Genomic DNA, 20208 nt, shown 5'->3' on the forward strand with positions numbered 1-20208 from the left:
CCATCGTTCAGGCACCGGGGTCTTTCAATTTAAACCCCCTGAATTAGGTGGCGTCCCCCCCACCCCCGCGGAATCGCTTTCTGTGCAGCTTCGCAGCTCCAGTCACAGAACGTAGCAGAAGAGAGTGACAGCTTGATAAAACTGTAGCTCGGGCGGTAGGGTAAAAATGACACAGAGTGTGAGTCAAATGTGGATGAATAGATGTATTTAAAAAGTGCGAGGCTTTTTTTTTTCCTCGTGGAAAACGCGGGTCTTCACCAATTCAACATTTCGGCACTGTAACAAATCTGTATCCGTGTCGTGTGTATATATTTACTCTCGCTTCGCGCGCATTCATTGTCTTTGTCTTTGGGTACTGTGTGTTTGTCTACAGGTTGTATAGGTTTTTTTTTTTGCTTGGTGCACGCTTTTTTTAAAAGTTAGAAAAAAAACATCTGTCAACTCCATCCTTTCCATACTTATCCTCCTGGTTCCTTGGGGGGTAAGTGAGGCTGTAAAGTTATTCCCCCCAGGCCAGCGAGCTCCGTCCCGGCTCGCGCCGCGGTCTGTGCCTCAGCCTCCAGGTCACCCGCAGAAGCCCAGTCTTCCAGCCCTCTTCGTGACGTCAGGCGGATCAGAGCCTGAAGCAACGGGCGAGCGCTTCTGGGACTCGAACGTCCAGGACGGCTGACGTCACAACACGCCACGGAGAGGAATGCCCGAAAAGACCCTTTCTCGCTCATTCTCAAGCCCCACTCTCTCGGCGACCCACACCCAACTCCAGTACAAACAAGCAGGCACCACACGGTAAGCACACCATCACGCAAAACTCAACCTCCTGTAAACATACACGTTCAGATGTTGGAGCCGCTCAAAAAAAAAACTTTTTGTAACGGGGAAGTAAATGAAACAAAATAAAAATTCCTGTGAGTTTGAAACAAAGACACAACCCACACCGTTTAGTGAAAGTTTTTTTTCCACATAAAGGCAGTTTTCCTCCAAATGCAGATTTGTCTATTTTATTTTTGGTACATTCATTCATCCTCTGTCTTGAAACAATATTTCTGCATAAACTGGGAACCGCCAGACGCCGAGACAATTTGGCAGCAGTGAGTTTTGGGCAGGAAAACTACCCTAAATCCGAGAGGACAAGCTAGGTGGGAAAGTGTCGCGGATTTAGATTTACCGTAAAAGATATAAAGGATGTAGCCATTTCATTTTTCTGTTCTTAAAACGCACAGTGCAGCTCTCGAATAATTCAAAGGTTTAACATTGTGTACATGCAAATCACAAAAAAACGTATAAGTTATAAATATAACTTTATAAGTCATGTATGTGTTATAAGTGAAAGGACACACTGGGCCATACAGTAATGGAGGATTCGTCCGTCTGAATGTCAGCGACTTGCAGTAGAATCTGTGTTACGTTAATGATATTGTCAAACCGAAGAGCTTTGACGTTTGCAGAGCTCTGGAAGCGCATCTCCCAGAAGCCTTTCTAGTACGATTTTTTAAATCTACAGCACGAATTACTATTAAACACGCTTAACCAAGCTTGTGATGACTCGGTTTCTGCATAGCCCTTAAACAAATGAAAAATATAGTATAATAATAGCCAGAGTTGTATTTACAGCTGTAGTTATGTATGTATGTACAACGTACTGGTTAATATGACTTATTCATGTATATATATATACTTTACATGCACCCGTTTCTCAGGGTTTAAGTTGGAGGTGCCGCCCAGTCAGGGTTAAACAGTTACAATTATCCAGCACTTGAAGAAGAATGTCGACCACATATAACAGAGCTAATGTCCATATCGGTCTATCGCCGGAAGTTCCAACCGCCCCCTGAAAAGACTGGTCCCTGTTTCCACAAGTGGGGTAACCTACCTCCCTCCGAAGGTAACTGCACCAACCGAGACCTGAGCCAGACTTGAATCAGAAAGACACCCCAAGGCTCGTCTACTGCACAGTGCCCTCTGATTAATACTACCCAAATTCACACCGTCTTGTCTGATCTGAAAAAATACTTCAACCCTGAAATGTCTGTAAAATAGCTCTGTCTTCATTCCTCTATACTGTACCTATTCGTTCTGAACGGGGCTTACAGATAGAATTATTTAGTAATGGCGTATTGTACATAACGACTGTAGTATATCAGACGCTGATATATATATATAATAGCCAGCACGCGGTTTTGCAGGCTGCCAGTCTGTGTATTATGAACAAAACTGGACGAGGGTTTAGAAAAAACCTCTGGGAGGTAAGAAGAGAGGAAGATGACCTGGAATCTCCATAGAACGGCCCCTACACGTATCTGAAGGAATAAAAGAAATACCGGTATCAGGTGTTGTGTTTATAGCTGTGCTGAGCTCGAATTTATGATGATGTTCTGACGAAGCGGTAAAATGATAGTAAAGCAAACACGCTGGCAGACCTCTCTTTCACTGACCATTAAAATAAAAATCAGATTTATCTTGGGCTGTCCTAGTAATTGATGTGATTGGAAGAGGCCATTCTAGTTAATATGAAAGGAAAGACAACGTGTCATTTCGATTTATAGGCAGGCCCGCGCTATTTGTTAGAAAAGGGGGGGAAGGGGTATATTGGGGACAGTGTTTATTTATTTATTGTAATTCGACAAACATTAGTCGCTCGATTGCTGCGCATCTGTAAAACCCGAGCCCGTCTTTAAACGAGAGATGTCGTTTTTACCTTGTTAAAACATCGGTGTACCCAGTAATGAGAATGAATGACTCTTGCCGATGTTTTCGGATAATTTATCAAAGTGCCGCTTGGGTGCAGGCTTGGCGCAAAATGAATGCAGACTCTTGACTCGCCGAGAGCCACTGACCGGGTCAAGCCCGTCCCGAGGCGAGTCAGAGGTCAAGAGGTGAAAGGTGAATCGGAGAGCAGCTGAATACATTAGCCGGGCGCGAGCGGCTCGAGATCCTCGCTCTTCAGGCTCGGCGGCCAGATCCCGCAAACAGAGCCCCTGCGACCGGTGTTTTGCAGCGCACAAATTAAAAACACCAACGCGGTGTAGATGACGGTTGTCGAATTAATTGTGCATTGCCCTAAACTGTGGAGATACGGAGCTGGGGATAGATCAAGGCGCACTTGGGCCATTAAGTATCTGGCCTCCTCCTGAAACGCCATAAATATAAAAGAATGATCTCTAAATGCGAGAGCTTGTTTAAACAATCCCGTGCAGATCTCCATCTGTGTGTGATATGAGTATCCGTCGGCAGCCAATAAGAGAGACATTGTTTAATTTTACGGTGACAAATTGTTTCTGCGGTACTGGGGCCCGTGTTCGTCTGATCAGAAATATAGAAAATTAGACACGCGAGGCGGTTTTCAACGCGTTGGCGTCGGACCCGCGGCCTTTCTCCCGAGTGTGAGCACGGGCGGTCTCGCATGCACGGCAGCAAGCTTTCTGACGGTCCCTGGAAATCCGGACCTGTCCGCACAGGCCTCCGCGCCCTTCTGGAACTGAGTGGCCGAAATCAGTCGCAAGCTTGATTGAACCCGTTCTGTTCTGATTTCTGATTTTTTTCATTAAATTTCGTTTCGAATAGTTAGCGATTCGCCGTCTACGCTCTGCTTGGTGAAAGGCGTGTTTTAGAGGTGTAAATGAAGTTTCTCCTGGAGCCTCAAGTCTGGTTATTTTATATTTTCGGATTCTACACGTGAAGATCATTCACTTATATAATGCTGCATTCATGGCTATGGCTATAAACACTATTCGTTGTCTTACCAATCTAAAGGACATCTTGACAACCTCTGAGCTGAAATACCAATTGAAGAAATAATATAAATAAACTGGAAAAAAATACAATTTTCTTCTGTCGGCTCCAACCTTCAAACCTCAAATTTAAGAAAGGACACAGAGAGCTTATTTTACCCAACTCACAAGTGTTTTATTGGCTTTGTTATTCTGTACATACACAACTGTACAAGTGAAAAAAAAAACATTAACAAAATAAACCAAATACAAGAACCCGTATATTCCACTGATAGTCCTTGCAAACGCGGAGGTAGATATTTGAATCAATTTGGGGCAAGATAAAAAAAATATATATATAACTGTGCAAAACAATTCCCAGCATCTTCCGTGATAGTCCCACTCGACTTTAATTTTTTTTTCGAAATCAAAATCGCCTGAGAAATAAAAGTCTCATTGTCACGCAATCATGTATTTAATAAATTAGGCATAAATAAATAGGTAAAGCAAAACAACAACAACAACAACAACAACAACAACAACAACAACAAAAAACAGCTTTCGGAGAGTTAAAAACACATTCGGAAGCGTAACGGATCAACAATAAATGCACAGAAATTCGATCATCGCGATGTGCAAACAAATCTCACCAACTTATTTTAACGTAAAATCACGTTTGTCCTGTTTTGCGGTGACTTTGTGTTGAAATAATCAAGAAACAGACGGGTAAGGCGTCTTTGCGATAAGACAACTGCCCTGTCTACGGTCGTAACAAAATCCGTTTCAAAGTCTCTTCTCAGATTGAATCGTTAAACACTGGGATTTATATTGTCATTTCAAATTCAAGCGGTTAATCAAAGTAGCATAACAATATCTTTGTTTGATTATTCTTTAAAACGCACCTGTTGTAATGTGCTTACACGAATTCCAGGCCGTGTAGTATTAGATATATGGAATTGTATATATAATTGTGTAGACTACAGCACGTATATATTATTTATTTTATTGTTTTAAAGGATCGTTTTGCAGAAGAATTAGAGTGAGTGCGTTTCAAGTAAAATAAGTTATACGTTATAAATTAAATACATTATAATAGTGTAGATAAAAATAGTGCAATACCTAAAACAAGAAAAATCACAGAATAAAGAATTTAACGAGGCATCAAAACGCGGAAAAGTTCATTTTGGAGATAAAGTCTCCCACCCTGTGTGGAGGAGTAAGCGAGTGTTACCAGGTTTTCCGTGCTGATAAACTCTTTCGATATACAGTCCTTTGTATCACACCTGAGCTTTGTGTGCAGTGCAGTAAAACAGCAGACTGAAATCTATTCAATCTTTTCTCCAGCAAGAGCAAGCCAAATGTGTTTTTAAAAAATCAACAAGATCAACAACGACGGGCTCTGTACAAGCCGGTGTTTTGCGTTGTTGTTTTCTTCATTTTTAACACGGACTCGCATTATTCCAGCCCGAACAATACAAAAAAAAACTGTGTAGTTGTCGAACTCGTTTGCGAAGAGCGGACGACCGTGTCGCTTCACAAAGTTTTCTGAAACCGGGTCTCGCTGTGCTGCCGACGAAGTTAAATCTATGAATCTGAGATTTCTAAAAACCTCGGCAACGTTTCCATTGTGTTGCTGCATTCCCCCCCCTTCCCACGAACACACACACAAACTTTGTCTTCAATCTTCGAAATTCACCTAACCTGTGATTGATCGTTTTATCCGTGTTGTTATTCTAAATAAACACGAATAATTATCATGAACAAACTGCAGTTCGATTCAGGTCTGAGACCTGGCTCAAACACACACGAGAATAGTAACATGCTAGCTTATTCGGCATGGGTCCTGCTCTGTGCAAAGGAACTTGTGTTTTTGTTCCTGAATATGCAGACGTGTCCGGCGTCTGACTCTGCCCCGGACACCGGCCCACAGCAGAGGGATGACGGCGAGTTTGAGGAGCTGCCCTCGGTCTTCAGAAGGTGGCAGAGCGCAGAAAATAATTTGGAAAGCCTGACCTCAGTAGCTTATAAATGATACTGACAAAACTTGTGAATCGTTGCTAGCATTAGGCAAAATATGTTGTTGCTATTAATATTAAGGTCACATTGCATTTTTACCTTTTAAACCAAAAACATAACATGTGTCAAATTACCTTAAATTGCCTGTTTCTTCAGGGACTTCTTCAGAAATTAACGGCGGCCCGTCAGACAATATCGTAGTTACAGCGACCAAAAGAACAACTGATAATTTGCACAAAGTAAAATGTGGTTATATGTTTTAGATTGTTGAGAGATTCTGAACAATTTATAGATGATCGATTTTGGATGTTAATCGAGAAGCCTGGTTTGGTGTTGGTGTGGAATGTCTGTAGATGCGTGCCGAGCGTGTATGCGGAAGGGTTTGAAAATAAATCTGAAGAATATATTATCATGCATAAAATCAGTCTAAGTGTTAAAATCGCGATCATTTTGTTCTCGGCTTATTGTTTCTTAGCTTCTTAAAAGAAAGTTCTTGTTTTTTTCGATACAGGGTTCTACACAACTGATACACGCAAATATCAGTTGCTCTTTTGGTTGTTGTAATTACGATATTGTCCGACGGACCGCCGTTAATTTCTCAAGAAACTTGACACGCAGGTACTGCTGAGTATTTCTCTAAATTTGCCGGATAAATGTGCAGATCGTGTAGGCTAGTCCGTAAGTATAAAAACATTTTTTTAAAAAAAACCTTCGTTTTAAGAAGCTAAGAAACAATAAATCAGAATAAAACTTAAGACTATTTTTGCAACAAATAGTAATATATTCTTCCTTTTATATTGTGATGAAGATCTCAATAGGTTCGGTAGTTTAAACGGACGTCAAACAGATTTAGTTCATTTGTGAATTTCCTGTTTTGGTGACAGTTTAAGACTCTCTTAAGTCTTTACTCCTACCAGTGGCGCTGACAGCTTTTAACGGCCTCGCTAGCGGAGCTGGGTGATAATGTAATGCTCGGCCTGTCTCAAGTCACCGAGCTATGCGTGTGTGGGCATATCGTCACAGGACAGGTGAGCTACTGGTGACAGTTACCTGCACCTTCGGAATTATTTTCAAACTCTTCCACTACACGCCTGTAAAAGCAAACATTTACGTGTGAGTTGTAAAAGTTACCCTGTACGTTTCCAGCACAACTAGTACACACGTGCGACACCACGGGATGTATTCAGGCTTTATGATCAACGCATTAAAGTAGTGTATATAAATATGAGTTCGAGTTTATTTGATTTAACTCTAAAGCAGTTTACAGTGTATGCAACTACCTTACAGTGCACATATGCACGGACTTTCTTCGCTAAACAGAATGTCTCAGTCTTTGATCACTGAAAGCTCTGCCTGAAGGAAGATCACGGCCGCTGGCTCGGTGAAGAGATGAAACTCTAACCCAGGTCCTGTCGGGGGTGGCAGACAGGACCAATAAAAAGATTAAACCGAATATCAAGTGGGTTGTGGCTCGCGCTTCCTTATTTATTGTTTGATTGAATACAGGGCACGAGAGTTTGAGTACTGTTTTATTGTTCAACACTCCACGACGCTTCGGGTGAAGAGAGAGGCCGTAAATTACACTGTGCTGTACCGGGTTGCAATATATTGCATTGGAAAGTGTTATACTGCACTCTGTTCTACCGCGGACTAGAGTCTTTAGTCATTTTAAAGGGTACAGATTTATGCGTCGAACGTTCTGATCATAGGATAACTGGATAAGTGGCCTATAGATCGATCAGTGAGAATAAAAAAAAAACACTCCGATCTAAAATCATGATTAAGCATATAGCTGCAGCCGTGCTTTCACGGCAATTCGTTTAGAGAAAAGACGTCCGATGCAGAGCTGCTTCTAGAAAATTTCAACCCGCAGGTAAAGGAAAAAAAAACAGACTGGCACGTGACTGCAACGGGCAAGTGACGCTGGGGCGGGTGGTCGCGCTCCGCCGCGGTGGATTGCTGCTGGGAGTCTCGCGCTACTCGTATCCAATCAGACGCGACGTGGGCGTCGCGTTTTCCAGTCACGTAAAAAAGAATAAAACGGACTAAATGCGGTGACTACAGAGCAGTACCCGAATGAAGGTCGTCGTGCTTTCTGCTTTCGTTTTTTGGGGTAGAGTTAGGGACGACGCTGTAATGTGTTATACATTTACAGCTGTTGTATTAAAACTTAATTTCTAGTGGGTAGTGTGTGTGGGTGTGTGCGCGTGTGTTTGGAGCTAAATTAACATCTGTAGACAAAGCTGTGAAGGCCCGAGTCCCAAACCGTGAAACGGCAGTGGGCAGAGTTCTCGCATAGCAACAGCACATTAAATCTGTGTTTGTTCCCTGCTCATTCAGAATTATCAACGAATCATGTGCCAGCCGACCCCAGACATCACTGAAATCCAGGAACAGTTTCTTGTCTGTGAACAGATTCTTTTCACGCACGACCCTTCAGGAATCCATGAGAGCAGAAATGATCGCAACCGATTCTGCTTTATCGTGAAGAGCACGGGGCATTTCGACTATTGAGATGATGAGGATCCTAAACTTCTCATTTAGAATGAAGACAAACACATAAAACGTAATTACGAAATACGTTTATGTGCTTTATGTTTCGTAAACCCTTTAATTTATATTTTACGTTTTGAATACATTAATTTGATGATGATGACGACGAAGATTATTATTATTATTATTATTATTATTATTATTATTATTATTATTATTATTAGTACACCTTTTTTTCATTAACTTCAGGATGTATGCAGAATGAACTGTCATAAGTGCGTATAACATGAATCACCTCTTGGCTCCTGAAGTGTCTCTATACTTTGACTGCAGAATCCGGGATAGCAGCAGAATCCTTCTGTTCGTTAATTTAAAATAAAGATAGGGGAGAAGGGGTGACAACAGTCTTCTGAGCAAACGGCACCAAACCCTCATCTGATCCGCAGAGCACGCGTGCACCCGCACCACACCCGACATAGCGCGTGCTCGCCAGCGCCGTGCACAACCGTAAACGTTGGCTTTGACAGAACGGGCCTGGTCTGGTCTTGGAAAAAAGCGCGGGGCGACGCAACGGCGCTCCTGTTCACTGAATCTGAAAACGAACTTAAAACATCGACATGAGCCGCGCAGAGAATGTGTTGCCTTCTGGGTAGAAACTTTGCCAAATATGCAAATATATGCGCTTGGGCTAGATAAGCAGATTTTTAATTGCGATTAAGAACAAGTGGTTTATTGTTGATGTTTAGTATTTTTTAAAGATGTACATGTTTTTTTGCAGGTGAACAGGGGGCATTTCGATGCCAGAAATCTGAAAAGGACGTTGCATAGCAGTGGGAACTCCACTTGTAAGACGAATTCGGACGATATTATTCATCGTCCAATATTACCGGGTCAAACGGAGAGGAGCGTTCGCCACACTGAACGGCCAGCGTTTGGTCTTCAGTCTTTCGATGTACAAGACAGGCGCGTATGCAAACGAATGAAAAAAAGCAAACCGAAAATACATTTAAAGGACTTCCTAAACCTTAAAAAAAAAGGCGTAGTGTAGTGCACTGCATTATCTATCACATCAGTGAAATCAAGAATGTCACCGTTTACTTTAATCTCTTAGATATATTAAAGGAAAATAAATAGATTGTGTAGATTACAAATTCGCCTTCGATGTTTAATGACCATTTAAAACGTTGTGTTTAATAGTAAAGATATTGGTTTTATTGTTTTTGCTAACGATCTGTTTTTACTATTCGGGCCCGTGTTGTGTCGCATTAGTCCCTTTAATAGAGTTCTGATTGCACATGTCTTTAATCGAGGTGTTGCAGGACCCCACCGACCCCAAACGCGAGATCTAATGAAGGAAGTCGAGATAAAAACACCAGCGGAACAAACTTCACTGCGTAACGGTTGACTACTGCAAACCCAGCAAGTAATATTTGGTGTCTACTTTTTCCAATAAAGCAGGACGAACTGCAGGTTGCTAGGGCACACTGATTGTCCACGACTGTCAGTTCATGTGGCTCGTGTTGAGCAGTAGTGATTAAGAAATGTGCATCAAGCTGATTGTGGTGCAAAGTACGTAATCTCGTGTTAGCAAACTGTATGACTGACATTAGTATTGAAGCCGCATATGGGCTTTATTCGTGTTGATTCGTAGAGAGCGTGTATAAGTTCTTTTCCAGAGAATATTCGGAGGAGGCACTGGTTATTTTGTTTAAAAAAATACTGCTTGCTCAGGTGCAAGACTTCTGTCAGAATTACATACGTAACTTCACTAGAGTGGGCAGAGCACACTCTCTAATTTGTGTAAAACAGAGGGCCGGATCAGGAGAGCGTCGCCTTACCTAACCGGTTACCACGTAAAACTCTCAAGGAGAGTTCTCTGAACGCGAATCTGACGAAGTGTGCGTTTTTGTTTTTCCTAAATACAGAAGAAGCTACATTTTGTCCAACCACTTCCTGTTGCGTTCGCGTACGGTTTCCGCTCGCCGTTTAGTTGCCCCGCCCCCCCTCCCCCCGGGACGTGCCGGAGAGGAGAGGACGGACCGTGCGCGGAGAGGACAAGAGACCCGTGATGACGGGGAAAGGAAAGACGAGGATGTCCGCTCCCCGCACGGCTCCCTTTACGCGCGAGCGGCCGAACGAATTCACGCCGAGTCAGGCGTGGCTACGGGGACTTGTGCACAAACCTCGGGCTGCGAGGAGGCCGCCGGGGAGCCGGTGACTGTGCGCGCTCGGGGCGGCGGCGGCGGCGGAGGTGAAGGAGCGGGCGAGGAGCAGAGGTCGGACTTGTCCGAGGGGGAGTCCTCCTGGCTGCTGCAGGGGGAGGGCAGAGCACCCAGGACCAGGCCCTCCCGCTCTCTCTTCTTCTGCTTCATCCGCCGGTTCTGGAACCAGATTTTCACCTGGTTCTCGCTGAGCTGCAGCGCCGTGGCGATCTCCACGCGCCGGGCGCGCGTCAGGTACTTGTTGAAGTGGAACTCCTTCTCGAGCTCGGTCAGCTGCTTGGTGCTGAAGTTGGTTCTCGGAGCTCCGTTGCCCTGGAGACAGCTTTGCGCGAGGCCGCTGGGGTCTCCGCCGCTCGGGCCCAGTCCCAGCGCGAGGTAGCTGACGGCGCAGCCCCCGGGCAAGCGTTTGGCTGAGAGGACAGGAAACACGGGGAAAAAATCAATCAATCAATCAATCAAACACTGCTTCACTGTTGGAAACACTAATTGATTCAGTTAATTAGTTCTGACCGAAAAAACAAACGTTATTACAAAAAATATTTTTGGAGTGTGTTACGTCATTGACACCCCTCCTTTCCATCCCAACAGGTAGTTTCTCAGCTTCTCGTTGATGTCGACAATCGTACATGTGCCTTTTGAGTAACGCATTTCTGAGTAACTTGCGATGCTGACCTTAAATGGAACTGCAGCAACACGGGTAAGCGACGAAGAGGGGGGTGGAGACGTGTCATTGCTGACATTTGCAGAAACTGGGTGTTTCACGAGAGCCCCCCCACCAAATTCTCTTTTTTTCTCTCGGACGAGTTTGAAAGCATTTGAATCTTCTCCCCTTCGGAAGTTTTTGTTACCCGATCCTCCGGGCCTCCCACCCAGTTTAAACCGCAGCTGACCCCGCTCTGCGCAATGCCGAGAAACTGGAAAGCGAAGTCGCATTAATCATCGCGGCACAGGCAGGAGACCCCGGGCGGCACAAAGGCGCTCGGAGTTCAATGGCACCGCGCGAGCGCCTCGAGGCACACAGCCTTCCAAAGTTCCAGAACTCCGGCAGCTGCGGCGGTCGCGGCTTCTGCATCCGGGAAGCTGAGCCACCGCCTGACGTCATCACTGTCAGTCACCGCTCAGCCAGTCCGGGGTCGCAGTGGCCTGGGAAGCACTGGGCGCACCCGGAGATGGACACCCATCACAGGGCAGACAGACAGAGACACACGCACCCAGCAGGGGTCAATTCACCTACCAGCATGCCTTTGGACTGTGGACTTTGGCGCAGCGCCCGGAGGATAAACCACACGAACACCGGGAGAACGTGCAAACTCCACACAGACAGCACCCCGGTCCGGAAGTGAACCCAGGGCCCCAGCGATGCGAGGCAGCAGTGTTGGCCACTGCGCCTCCCATTCCAAACTACCATTCAGTAAGAAACATCGTTTGTATGTGTATGATTGTTGACTAACCATCCTCGGAAAATAAAATTCGATACAAATTTAAAAAAATGTCCATGTAGACTCACAAAAAACTTTTTTTTTCTTGACTAGGTGTCTTAACTGTGTTTTCAGACATTGTCCCGACTATACAGCCTTCAGATTTTTCAGTTTAAATTCTACGACCCTTGTATCGTTGTATGAGTTCGAGTCCCTGCGATTCAGATGAATTCGATCATTATACAGCTGTTATATCGCCTTATACTCGGGCACTGGGCACTTTAGTCACGACATTAGAAGCTCCAGTTTCCTTTCACTTGTACACTCAGATTATAGCCCAAGGTTGAGTTACAGAGCGAGAAAATGTCTTCTCCAGGGTCTTACAGCTGGGAATTTCCGACACAGAGTCACCGAGTTTTAAAAGTATGAGCCAAGCGCGCAGAAGGCACGTGGTATCTCAGAGCTCGTTCGGGGCTCTCAGTCCAACTACTCCTTTTCTTTCACTTTCACGTGCAATGTAAAAATAGACGAAACTCATGTAAGCTCGTGTCCTGTGTTATTGTTATCGGTTACGCACTTTAAAATATTTTGAGTCTTCACAACCGAAGAAGGCTCCACAGCCGAAACGCTGCGTTTTCTTTCTTCTTTTCAGCAGGGAATAAACCTATGACTTGTCACTTTGCAGCCTACGCATGCGGACGCAGCTGCCCACCTGAACTCGTTCTCTGTTTCAGTTTGTGGAGCGAGTTACGTTAATATACGTGTCTTTGTTTCCTGACTGGTTGCTGGAAAGAGGAAGATCGGGGGGAGAGAGAGCGAGAACCCAGCAGGTGGAAATGTGGCTGTTTAAGAAAAAAGCTGTAAAAGAGAGGGACCATGCAGTTCCCATCCTTCCAAGCAGAGTGTTTAACCACCACCACACGAGCCCAACAGATACACTACCATTTCCGCATTGCCAATAAAACAACAACAACAACAACAACAACACGATCAGTGACTTTCGAGATATGTGAATAGACGATACCTAAAAAGGTAAACGATTCTCTGAAATGTGTAAATTTCCCAGGAACGGCGGGCGTGCTTTAACTAAGTTGAATCCACCAGGCAGGCAGGCGGGTGACTGTACTGGGGCGGAAACGGGGGGGTGGGGGGGGAGAGTGATCGATACACAGCGCTGCAGTCATCTCGTCATCCAGCCCACAGTAATTCAGGAGCTGTCAGAGTATAATTGAGGAATGACACGCGGCAAACAGAGAGAAAAAACGCGGACTCCCGGGGAAAGGAGCCACCCTCCTCTCCACGCGCAGACTAGCGCGCACACAGACACACAGGTCGGGGGGCAGCAGGGATGGGGGCTGCTTCCCCTCGGATTCCGCGAAGATCAGAGCAACATGGCCCGCCTTCTACACGTCCACGGCGGTGTTTGAGAATCGCACTAGTTCGGGATATAAGACAGGAAAGTCGCAAACGAGAAGAGGCCTCTTGGTTCACGTTACTAGCTCGGCTACTAGTGACTAAGTGATCGGGGGTCGCGTCCAGTCGTTCCTTGCGAGAAACCAGGGTGGCGATTTCGATAACATGGGGTCTTTTGTGCCGGGCTCCCACCACGTTTTGTGCAAAGATGTCCCATAGCTCCATTATAGGTTAACACTAAAATGAACTTCAAATAAGGAATAAGAAAGTAACCGAGCCGTTCACAAGAACTGTATGAGTTATTGGCTTGCGTGCCTTTCAGGAATCTCGCCTTTATTGACTTTGTAGGTGTTTTCCCTTCGAAAAGGGTAAAAAGCAGCAACAAAATAAAAGCTCCAAGCCCGTCTCTGTGTTATGTTGGCAGAATGGGGTACTTTAATCTGTTCTTGAACAAGATCGATCTCGCTTTGGTGCTCTAGGGTCCTTGTCCCTGCGGGTTTCCCACATCTCCTCCAAGAGGCAGGCAGCAAAGCCCACGACAGAGCCAGCAGCGACCTGCTGTAGGTCGTTCGGGTTCGGGTTCACGTGTTCCGGGTTCACGTGTTCCGGGTTCAGCACTCGGGATTAGTGAATAACAAACCAGGTCACAGCTGCAGACTCCGGGTTTGAGGAGGTCGCCTTGTCAGTGCTCACAGAACAAACCCTTCAAGTTAGAAGCGAGTTCATTCCATAGAAAAGAGTCTTCCCACTGGCTGCTACCTACAATAATCCTCGTTGTAGAGAGGAAATGAGGGCATTCCCAGGGAGGGCGTGTTCTAGAGTTCACACTGCAGTACAAGAAGCGGTGAATAGAATTGTATCAAGAGGTGTAAGGCGTATTAACATTTGTATATTTATTATTTGGCTTGAATAAGGGGTACATTTAGGCCCCCGGGTCCTGTAGGTTGTCAAATAACAGGGTATTATTATTGTGAATAATGTCATCGTCACAACTCGCCCACGATTCGGTTTTCGATTCCGTGATTCCACATCAGAAGAAAGCTCCTATCACGAGCCCCCCGGCGTGGCGAGCCCCATCTCAAAGCGCTTCCGCCACAAGCTCGCGGCAGCGGGGGTCCGCACAGCACGTGTCCTTAACCCTCTGTGCGCCTGCAGAAACCACGCGGTGTGGAACTGAATTATCATTCCACCCAGAGGCTGCCCGCTCTGCCTTCTTACGGACGGGCGGGTCTCCATATCTGGGCTGTGAAGCCCTGTGTGATCTCTGCTGTAAAGAAAGGTACCATACTTCAGCGCGCTGAGAAGTGTTTGAATCTCATTTCTAAAGCAATTGAATGACGATGCAATGTAAGTTACAGGTTTCAAATATCGTCAGCTGCTACAGTACCTCTAATCTCCTGTTCTTCGGGATCTCCTTTGCCTAAGGCTTGGAATTCTACAACCTCCTTTCTACCACACAGGAGACAAAACTCGTCCACTGTTTGCATTAAAGCTCGGAAGCACGTGCTGATTCATGCATCAATTTCCCGAAGTGCTGGCGAAGCACACGCGCCAGCTCTTTGCAGGAAGGCGTGAGACGCGGGTGTTGCGGTACGGAGAGGTCACGTGCACAGAAAGGTGAACTCTGGAAGGGTAAAGAAGATATGTCCTTGTCTATCAGTCCCTTATACCCGATTAGTAACATTAGAATGACCAAAACGAGAATGACAAATGCCATAAAGAGCATAACGTATTACAAATGACATCCATTATCTTCAAGCCGCTTATTAATAGTGAGAATCCAAGCAAACCGGAATTAATCCCGGAAGCACTGGGAGCAAAGCCCGTCCATCACAGAGCGCGCGCGCAGTTTGTGGACACCAGCGTGTGTTTTGGAAGGAGGGAGAGTACCCACGCGGTCATATAAAGAACGTGCAAGGTCCACTCACACGGGAGTCCTGGACACAGGTCTTGTGAGAGAGAAACTCTAGCAACCCGGCTACCTCGCTGGAGTACTGGTTTGTTGTTAACTTGTCGTTATAAAAACGACAATGTTTGTTGTACAGAAATGTAGGAATTACACAACTTCATCATGAATGAACCGAAAGCGGATAGCTCGCTGTTACAGCGCCACGCCTGGCCAACCGGGGAAGTACAGCATGCGACGTGGTTGTGGACCGGCGGCCGCTACCTGCGATCAGCGGGGTCACTTAGGTTCCGGTACCAGGGTCCTGTACGCTGGTGCCACAGTTTCCCAGGAGCTTAAATCGAGCCTCTCAAGACCTGCCCCTTACACGCGAGGTCAGTTCCGGTACTTTCAGTCTGTTTCACCCGAGTCTGTACGGGCTGTATGGTTACGGTTGTTTTTAAAACAGTGGTGGCCTGGCGTATCGAAAGAGTGATAGGATGCCACGGCCTGCGGGTCCTTATTAAATGAGATGTATTTGCGCGTGTATGTAGGAGGGTCCCGTAGCAAAACACTCGATTCGTCCATGATCTAGTTTAAATGGCGTGCGTGTACGAGCCTGGTCTCAGGGATCTGTGAAATCAATCTACCGCCCTGCCACAGTTCGCATCTTTCCGACACTGAAGGGGCATTTAACAGCCTGCTCGTGTGCCGGCGGCTGTCTCCCAGGCGGCTGGGTTGCAGCACGTCACCGCCCCGGCTAGCAGGAGCGCTCCGGCAGCGGCGACAGAGTGGGATGTAGGATTGAGGCTCGGTGCGTTCATTCCGACAAAATGAAGAAATCGAGCCGCGACAGCGTTTCCTTCTCTCGGTTTTTTTATTTGAAAAAAAAAAGAGAGAGAGGGGTTACTGACGACTCTCTCACCTGCGCGGGGCGCTTTTCTCTTCACTCTCATCCAGTCGAAAGTTTTGCTGCTGCTGCTGGGCCCCCCGTCGCCTCCGCCGCCCGGCCGCGGACTCGCCCCGCCCGCCAGGGCCGGTTCGGCCCCTTCCTGAGCGCACGCCTGGGGGTGCTGGTCGAGCGGCCCCAAGCCGGAGAGCAGCCCGGAGAAGCTCGCCGGGAGGTCGGCGCTGGACGTGTAGGCGGCCCCGCTGTAGTAGTCCAGGTCGGGGGGGTTCCGGTAGGGGTGCCGGAGGTAGGCTGGTGCGGAGGGGTACCCCTGACCGTGCGAGAAGGCGGCTCTAGCAGGTGTCCCGGGACCTAAGGCGACCTGCAGGCTCCCCGCGTGGAAAGCGCAGGTGGTGGAGAAGTCGCGGGCAGGCGGAGGAGAGGGCTTGTCGGGGGAGAAAGGTGAGGGGCGGCCGCGGGGCGGGGGGAACCCCGCGCCCACCACGTAGCGCCCTTCGCCCCCACAGCCAGCTTTAGGAAGCGGTCTCTGGTCGAAGTGCTGGAGCCTCACCTCCGCCGCTGGGTAACCGCCGGCGGCCTGGGCGCCCGGGTCCCCGCCGCACGCGAACTCTTGGTAGGAATTCATCGCGACTGCCGCCCGCGCATCGTCTCCTCGCGCAGACTCGGGTCGAGCAACTCTGATCGGTCCCACTCCGGCCTGCCTGTCAGGCTCTTCACAGGAGCATCTCCCGGGCCTCGGTCGGCGGGTGGTGATGGTGCGTGTGTGTGTGTGTGTGTGCGGGGGGGGGGGCGATTCGATCCTTGATTGAAGGAGATGACGCACCGCTCACTTTGGCCAATGGCCAGCACCACGGGCCCCCCCTCCCCTCTCCCCTCTCCCCTCTCCTGCTGGGATGGGATACTTTGATGGACTTAATGGAAGCGATTTATAACTTTCACTCACTGGCGCACGGCAAGGAAGGTTGGGATTCCGAGGAAGGAAGGGAAAAAAAAATCCAAAACAAAACAGAACATCCCACGTACCGTTTCTGTTTTAAACAGCGCCTCACCGGGGTGACCTCGAAGGGACACGCGCGACTGGAGCTGGAGGCTGGCTGAGTCACCCCAGAGGTGAGTCGAGAAACACCCTGCCACTGCCCCGGTGTGGGGGGGGGCACGGATAGTTAACAGCAACACAACGGGGAGATAAGAATGGACTTTATTCAAATGTGGAGCTTGTTCCGGGAGTACAGAGGCACAGACTTGAGACTTTACTACCAGGCGTAGATACAGTAGCAAGCACAGACGCAGCTGAAGGTCTGCGGTCTTAACAGAGAATGTTAAACAAAAGGACTCGTTTTGCCAGGTAATTCTGTCGACTCGGACCGTCCTGCTCCTTCAGAGTAAGAGAAACTGCCCCGAGGGGCTTCTCCTCCGGCCTCGGTCCGGGCCCCGGGGCCTACACCCGAGTCAGAGCCTTCGCGAAACTTGGAAGCGCGTCCACGTAACCCGCAAGAGCGGCACGGAGCTGAGCGATGATGACACTGCAGGTACAGACAGTTACGTGACTGAAGGAAAGTGACGTGACGTTTTTCAGTGCAGGCTGGTGTGGACCTCCGTGTGGAATAGAAAAATCTTTTTTTTTTTTTTATCCAGCGTGTGGTTTAATACATCACACCGTTGCCATAAATTCACAAATCCGATTTCTTTCCATTCAGCAGATAACTCAGGGGATTGCGAGATCAAATCAACCTGGGCGTTTTATGCACTCTATCCCACGCAGAAATGACGCTTTGACCTTTTATACCCTTGACAGGCGCGTAACGTGAAACCAGTTCACTTATTCTCTTATAAAGGCATATTTCTTTGTTTTGTACTTCACAGAACACAGTTGTTGTTGTTTGTTTGTTTGTTTGTTTGTTTGTTTTTGCCGTACCACTGATTTTTATTCCCAGAATTAAGCGAATACACTATAATAACCTGGATAAACGAAAGGGTTCAGAAATTCTTTAATAAAATAAGCAGAAGGCTGGACGGGGCGCACTGAGACTCGCCCTTGTTGCGCGTGCAGAATCCCGGGCACCTGGTCCACGCGACACCCTTTCAGAGGGCTGCAAATCGGTGTCGCGAGACGAAAACTGCAAGCACGCACGGCAATAATACGATAGCGAAATGCCGGGCGGGAGAGAGAGAGAGAGAGGAGTCGAGTCCAGAAGCACCTGAGACAGGTGGCGGGCCCAGGGGCTCGGGGCGTGTGCGAGTCCTTAGTGTTTTCAGAAAGGGTGTGGGAAGGCACCAGCCCGTGCGAGAGAGGCGAGGACTGGAGAGAGACAGATCCCTCCTGCAGGTTCTGACCATGAGGGTTTATGTCAGCTAACGCCGGGAGAACGTGGCCCTACATATGCACGGTCAAACTTGTTTGTTTGAATTATTTCATTCAGCTAATGGGTTAAATAGTCAGAGTATGCTTTGGGGGGTAGCTGGGTCGGATACCCCGTTATCTTGATTATAGCACGAAAAACGAACTCTCACTTGATGTCTGAATTCTCTCCAACTTCCTTTCGTCTTTAAGTGTCCGTCTTCCAAAGTATCGCGCTGCACTGTTCAGCGGGACTTGGTCTTTGTTGATCTGGGGTTGTAAGTTCATATTTTGTTTTCTATTATTTCGGGTTTCCCCCCAGTAATCATCTAAAACTCTTTATCGGAGTCTCCTGTCTTTTAGATACCTGCAAATCAAACAAGACAAGGTTGGAAGGCCGGAGCAAAACATTTTACTCTTCTAGAATTAATTAATCAATTTATTTTATTTTGATTTCTCCCGGAGAAGTGAAGAGCGTCTCTTAAGTGTGGTGACGAGTGTGTGTGAGTGTGTGTGCCGTGTCCTTCTGTTAGTCATACATCATCGTGACAGCCCCCGAACTCCGCTGCGGCTGTTGAAACTCGGGAAAGTCTTTCAAGATGGATCTATCTCCCCATAGCAAACTGACATATGGGGTCGACGCTTTTGTAACCGAAACTCGTTTTATTAAATGATCGTGTGTGTTTTTAATAACGCAAATATCTGGAAATAAACTTCTGCGCGCTGCTTGGATCTTTCCCGGCCCGGTCTGTCAAACTGTCAGCACTGCTCCGTGTTTACACAGCCTGCTACTGTCTCTCCGCGTGGGTCTGCGATATACTGTAAAATATCTCCACTAATCGCCCCTACTCCCACCGGGCCGGGAGCAGTGTGAACCAGATTGCAGTCAGAGAGACACCCCAGTCCCCTTTGTAAAATGATGTGCAAATCAAAGCCGAGACACGAGAAAATGAGTTAGCAGGTGACTTGCATCGTAAGTGCTGCAAAAACAACAACAATAATAAGGTTACGACCTAAAGCGATATTCTGATATGAAGCGCCATAAAATCATCACCACCATAAGCAGAAGTAGCAGCAGTATCCACGGTGTCACATATCTGGAATCCATTTCTGTAGATAGGCCGTACTGTATATATCATTTCAGTGCAGCACTACCTACTACTCTCTTATCCTGTAAAACAAAGGGCAGGCTGTGCATCGGTCATAGAATAGTTATTAGAAAACAGAAACGATAGTTATTAGAAGACAAAACGGCTCCAGCCTCGTAGCACCTTCTGGATTTAAAAAAAATCAACCGACTGTCTGGAATTTTTTTTAAAACACTTAAATTTCTCAAACTGTTAATTTCCTATTTACTTGACTGACGCCAGAATTTTAGGTTTCTTCTAGTCCTATAATTAGAAATAATATTTGGAGAGTATGGCAGGCCTACCTTAAATAAAAAACCGAATTAATAAAAACGTATAGAAATTACCTGTCCATGCATTTAAACGAAGGCTATTCGCAATTGACGAATTATTTAAATGCCAGATATATCGATGCATGTTTTCTCTTAAGCTCTGGCGTTTAAGGGTCTGTTTTGTAAAACGTGCTCTTTACAACTTCAGGGGGATTAAAAGCCCAGCTCTCCACCTCTTGCAATTAACATGCCGGATTCATAAAATATTAAAGTGCAAAGTCCGGAATTGATTTTATGCACATATACTCAGCCCGTGCTGAATTTAGTTTGCATGTGTTATCCCCCCGAACTCCCTCGCGCAGGCACTCAGATGGAGAGCGCGCGCCCGGGCCTGCGCCCTCGTCTCC

At 46.9% G+C, this 20208-nt stretch overlaps 1 protein-coding gene and 2 long non-coding RNA genes across 3 annotated transcripts; 2 read left to right on the plus strand and 1 right to left on the minus strand.

Moving 5' to 3' along the window:
- Positions 1 to 3878: 3878 nt before the first annotated feature.
- On the minus strand, positions 3879 to 16843 carry hoxc1a (homeobox C1a). The gene is made up of 2 exons (XM_088633560.1): positions 16080 to 16843; positions 3879 to 10848 (listed from the first exon to the last, which is right to left on the minus strand). Exons 1-2 carry the CDS (start codon positions 16687 to 16689, stop codon positions 10358 to 10360), a joined length of 1101 nt encoding a protein of 366 aa, XP_088489686.1. The 5' UTR covers positions 16690 to 16843; the 3' UTR covers positions 3879 to 10357.
- On the plus strand, positions 10539 to 11928 carry LOC148678452 (uncharacterized). The gene is made up of 2 exons (XR_015939164.1): positions 10539 to 10672; positions 11027 to 11928. It is a non-coding gene; the product is annotated as an uncharacterized LOC148678452 (long non-coding RNA).
- Positions 15101 to 19863, plus strand: LOC148678453 (uncharacterized). The gene is made up of 2 exons (XR_015939165.1): positions 15101 to 15549; positions 17106 to 19863. It is a non-coding gene; the product is annotated as an uncharacterized LOC148678453 (long non-coding RNA).
- Positions 19864 to 20208: the final 345 nt, after the last annotated feature.

Source organism: Lepisosteus platostomus, chromosome 1 (genome assembly GCF_059453375.1).
Source record: "Lepisosteus platostomus isolate fLepPlt1 chromosome 1, fLepPlt1.hap1, whole genome shotgun sequence".
In the NCBI taxonomy this organism is placed as follows: Eukaryota; Metazoa; Chordata; class Actinopteri; order Semionotiformes; family Lepisosteidae; genus Lepisosteus; species Lepisosteus platostomus.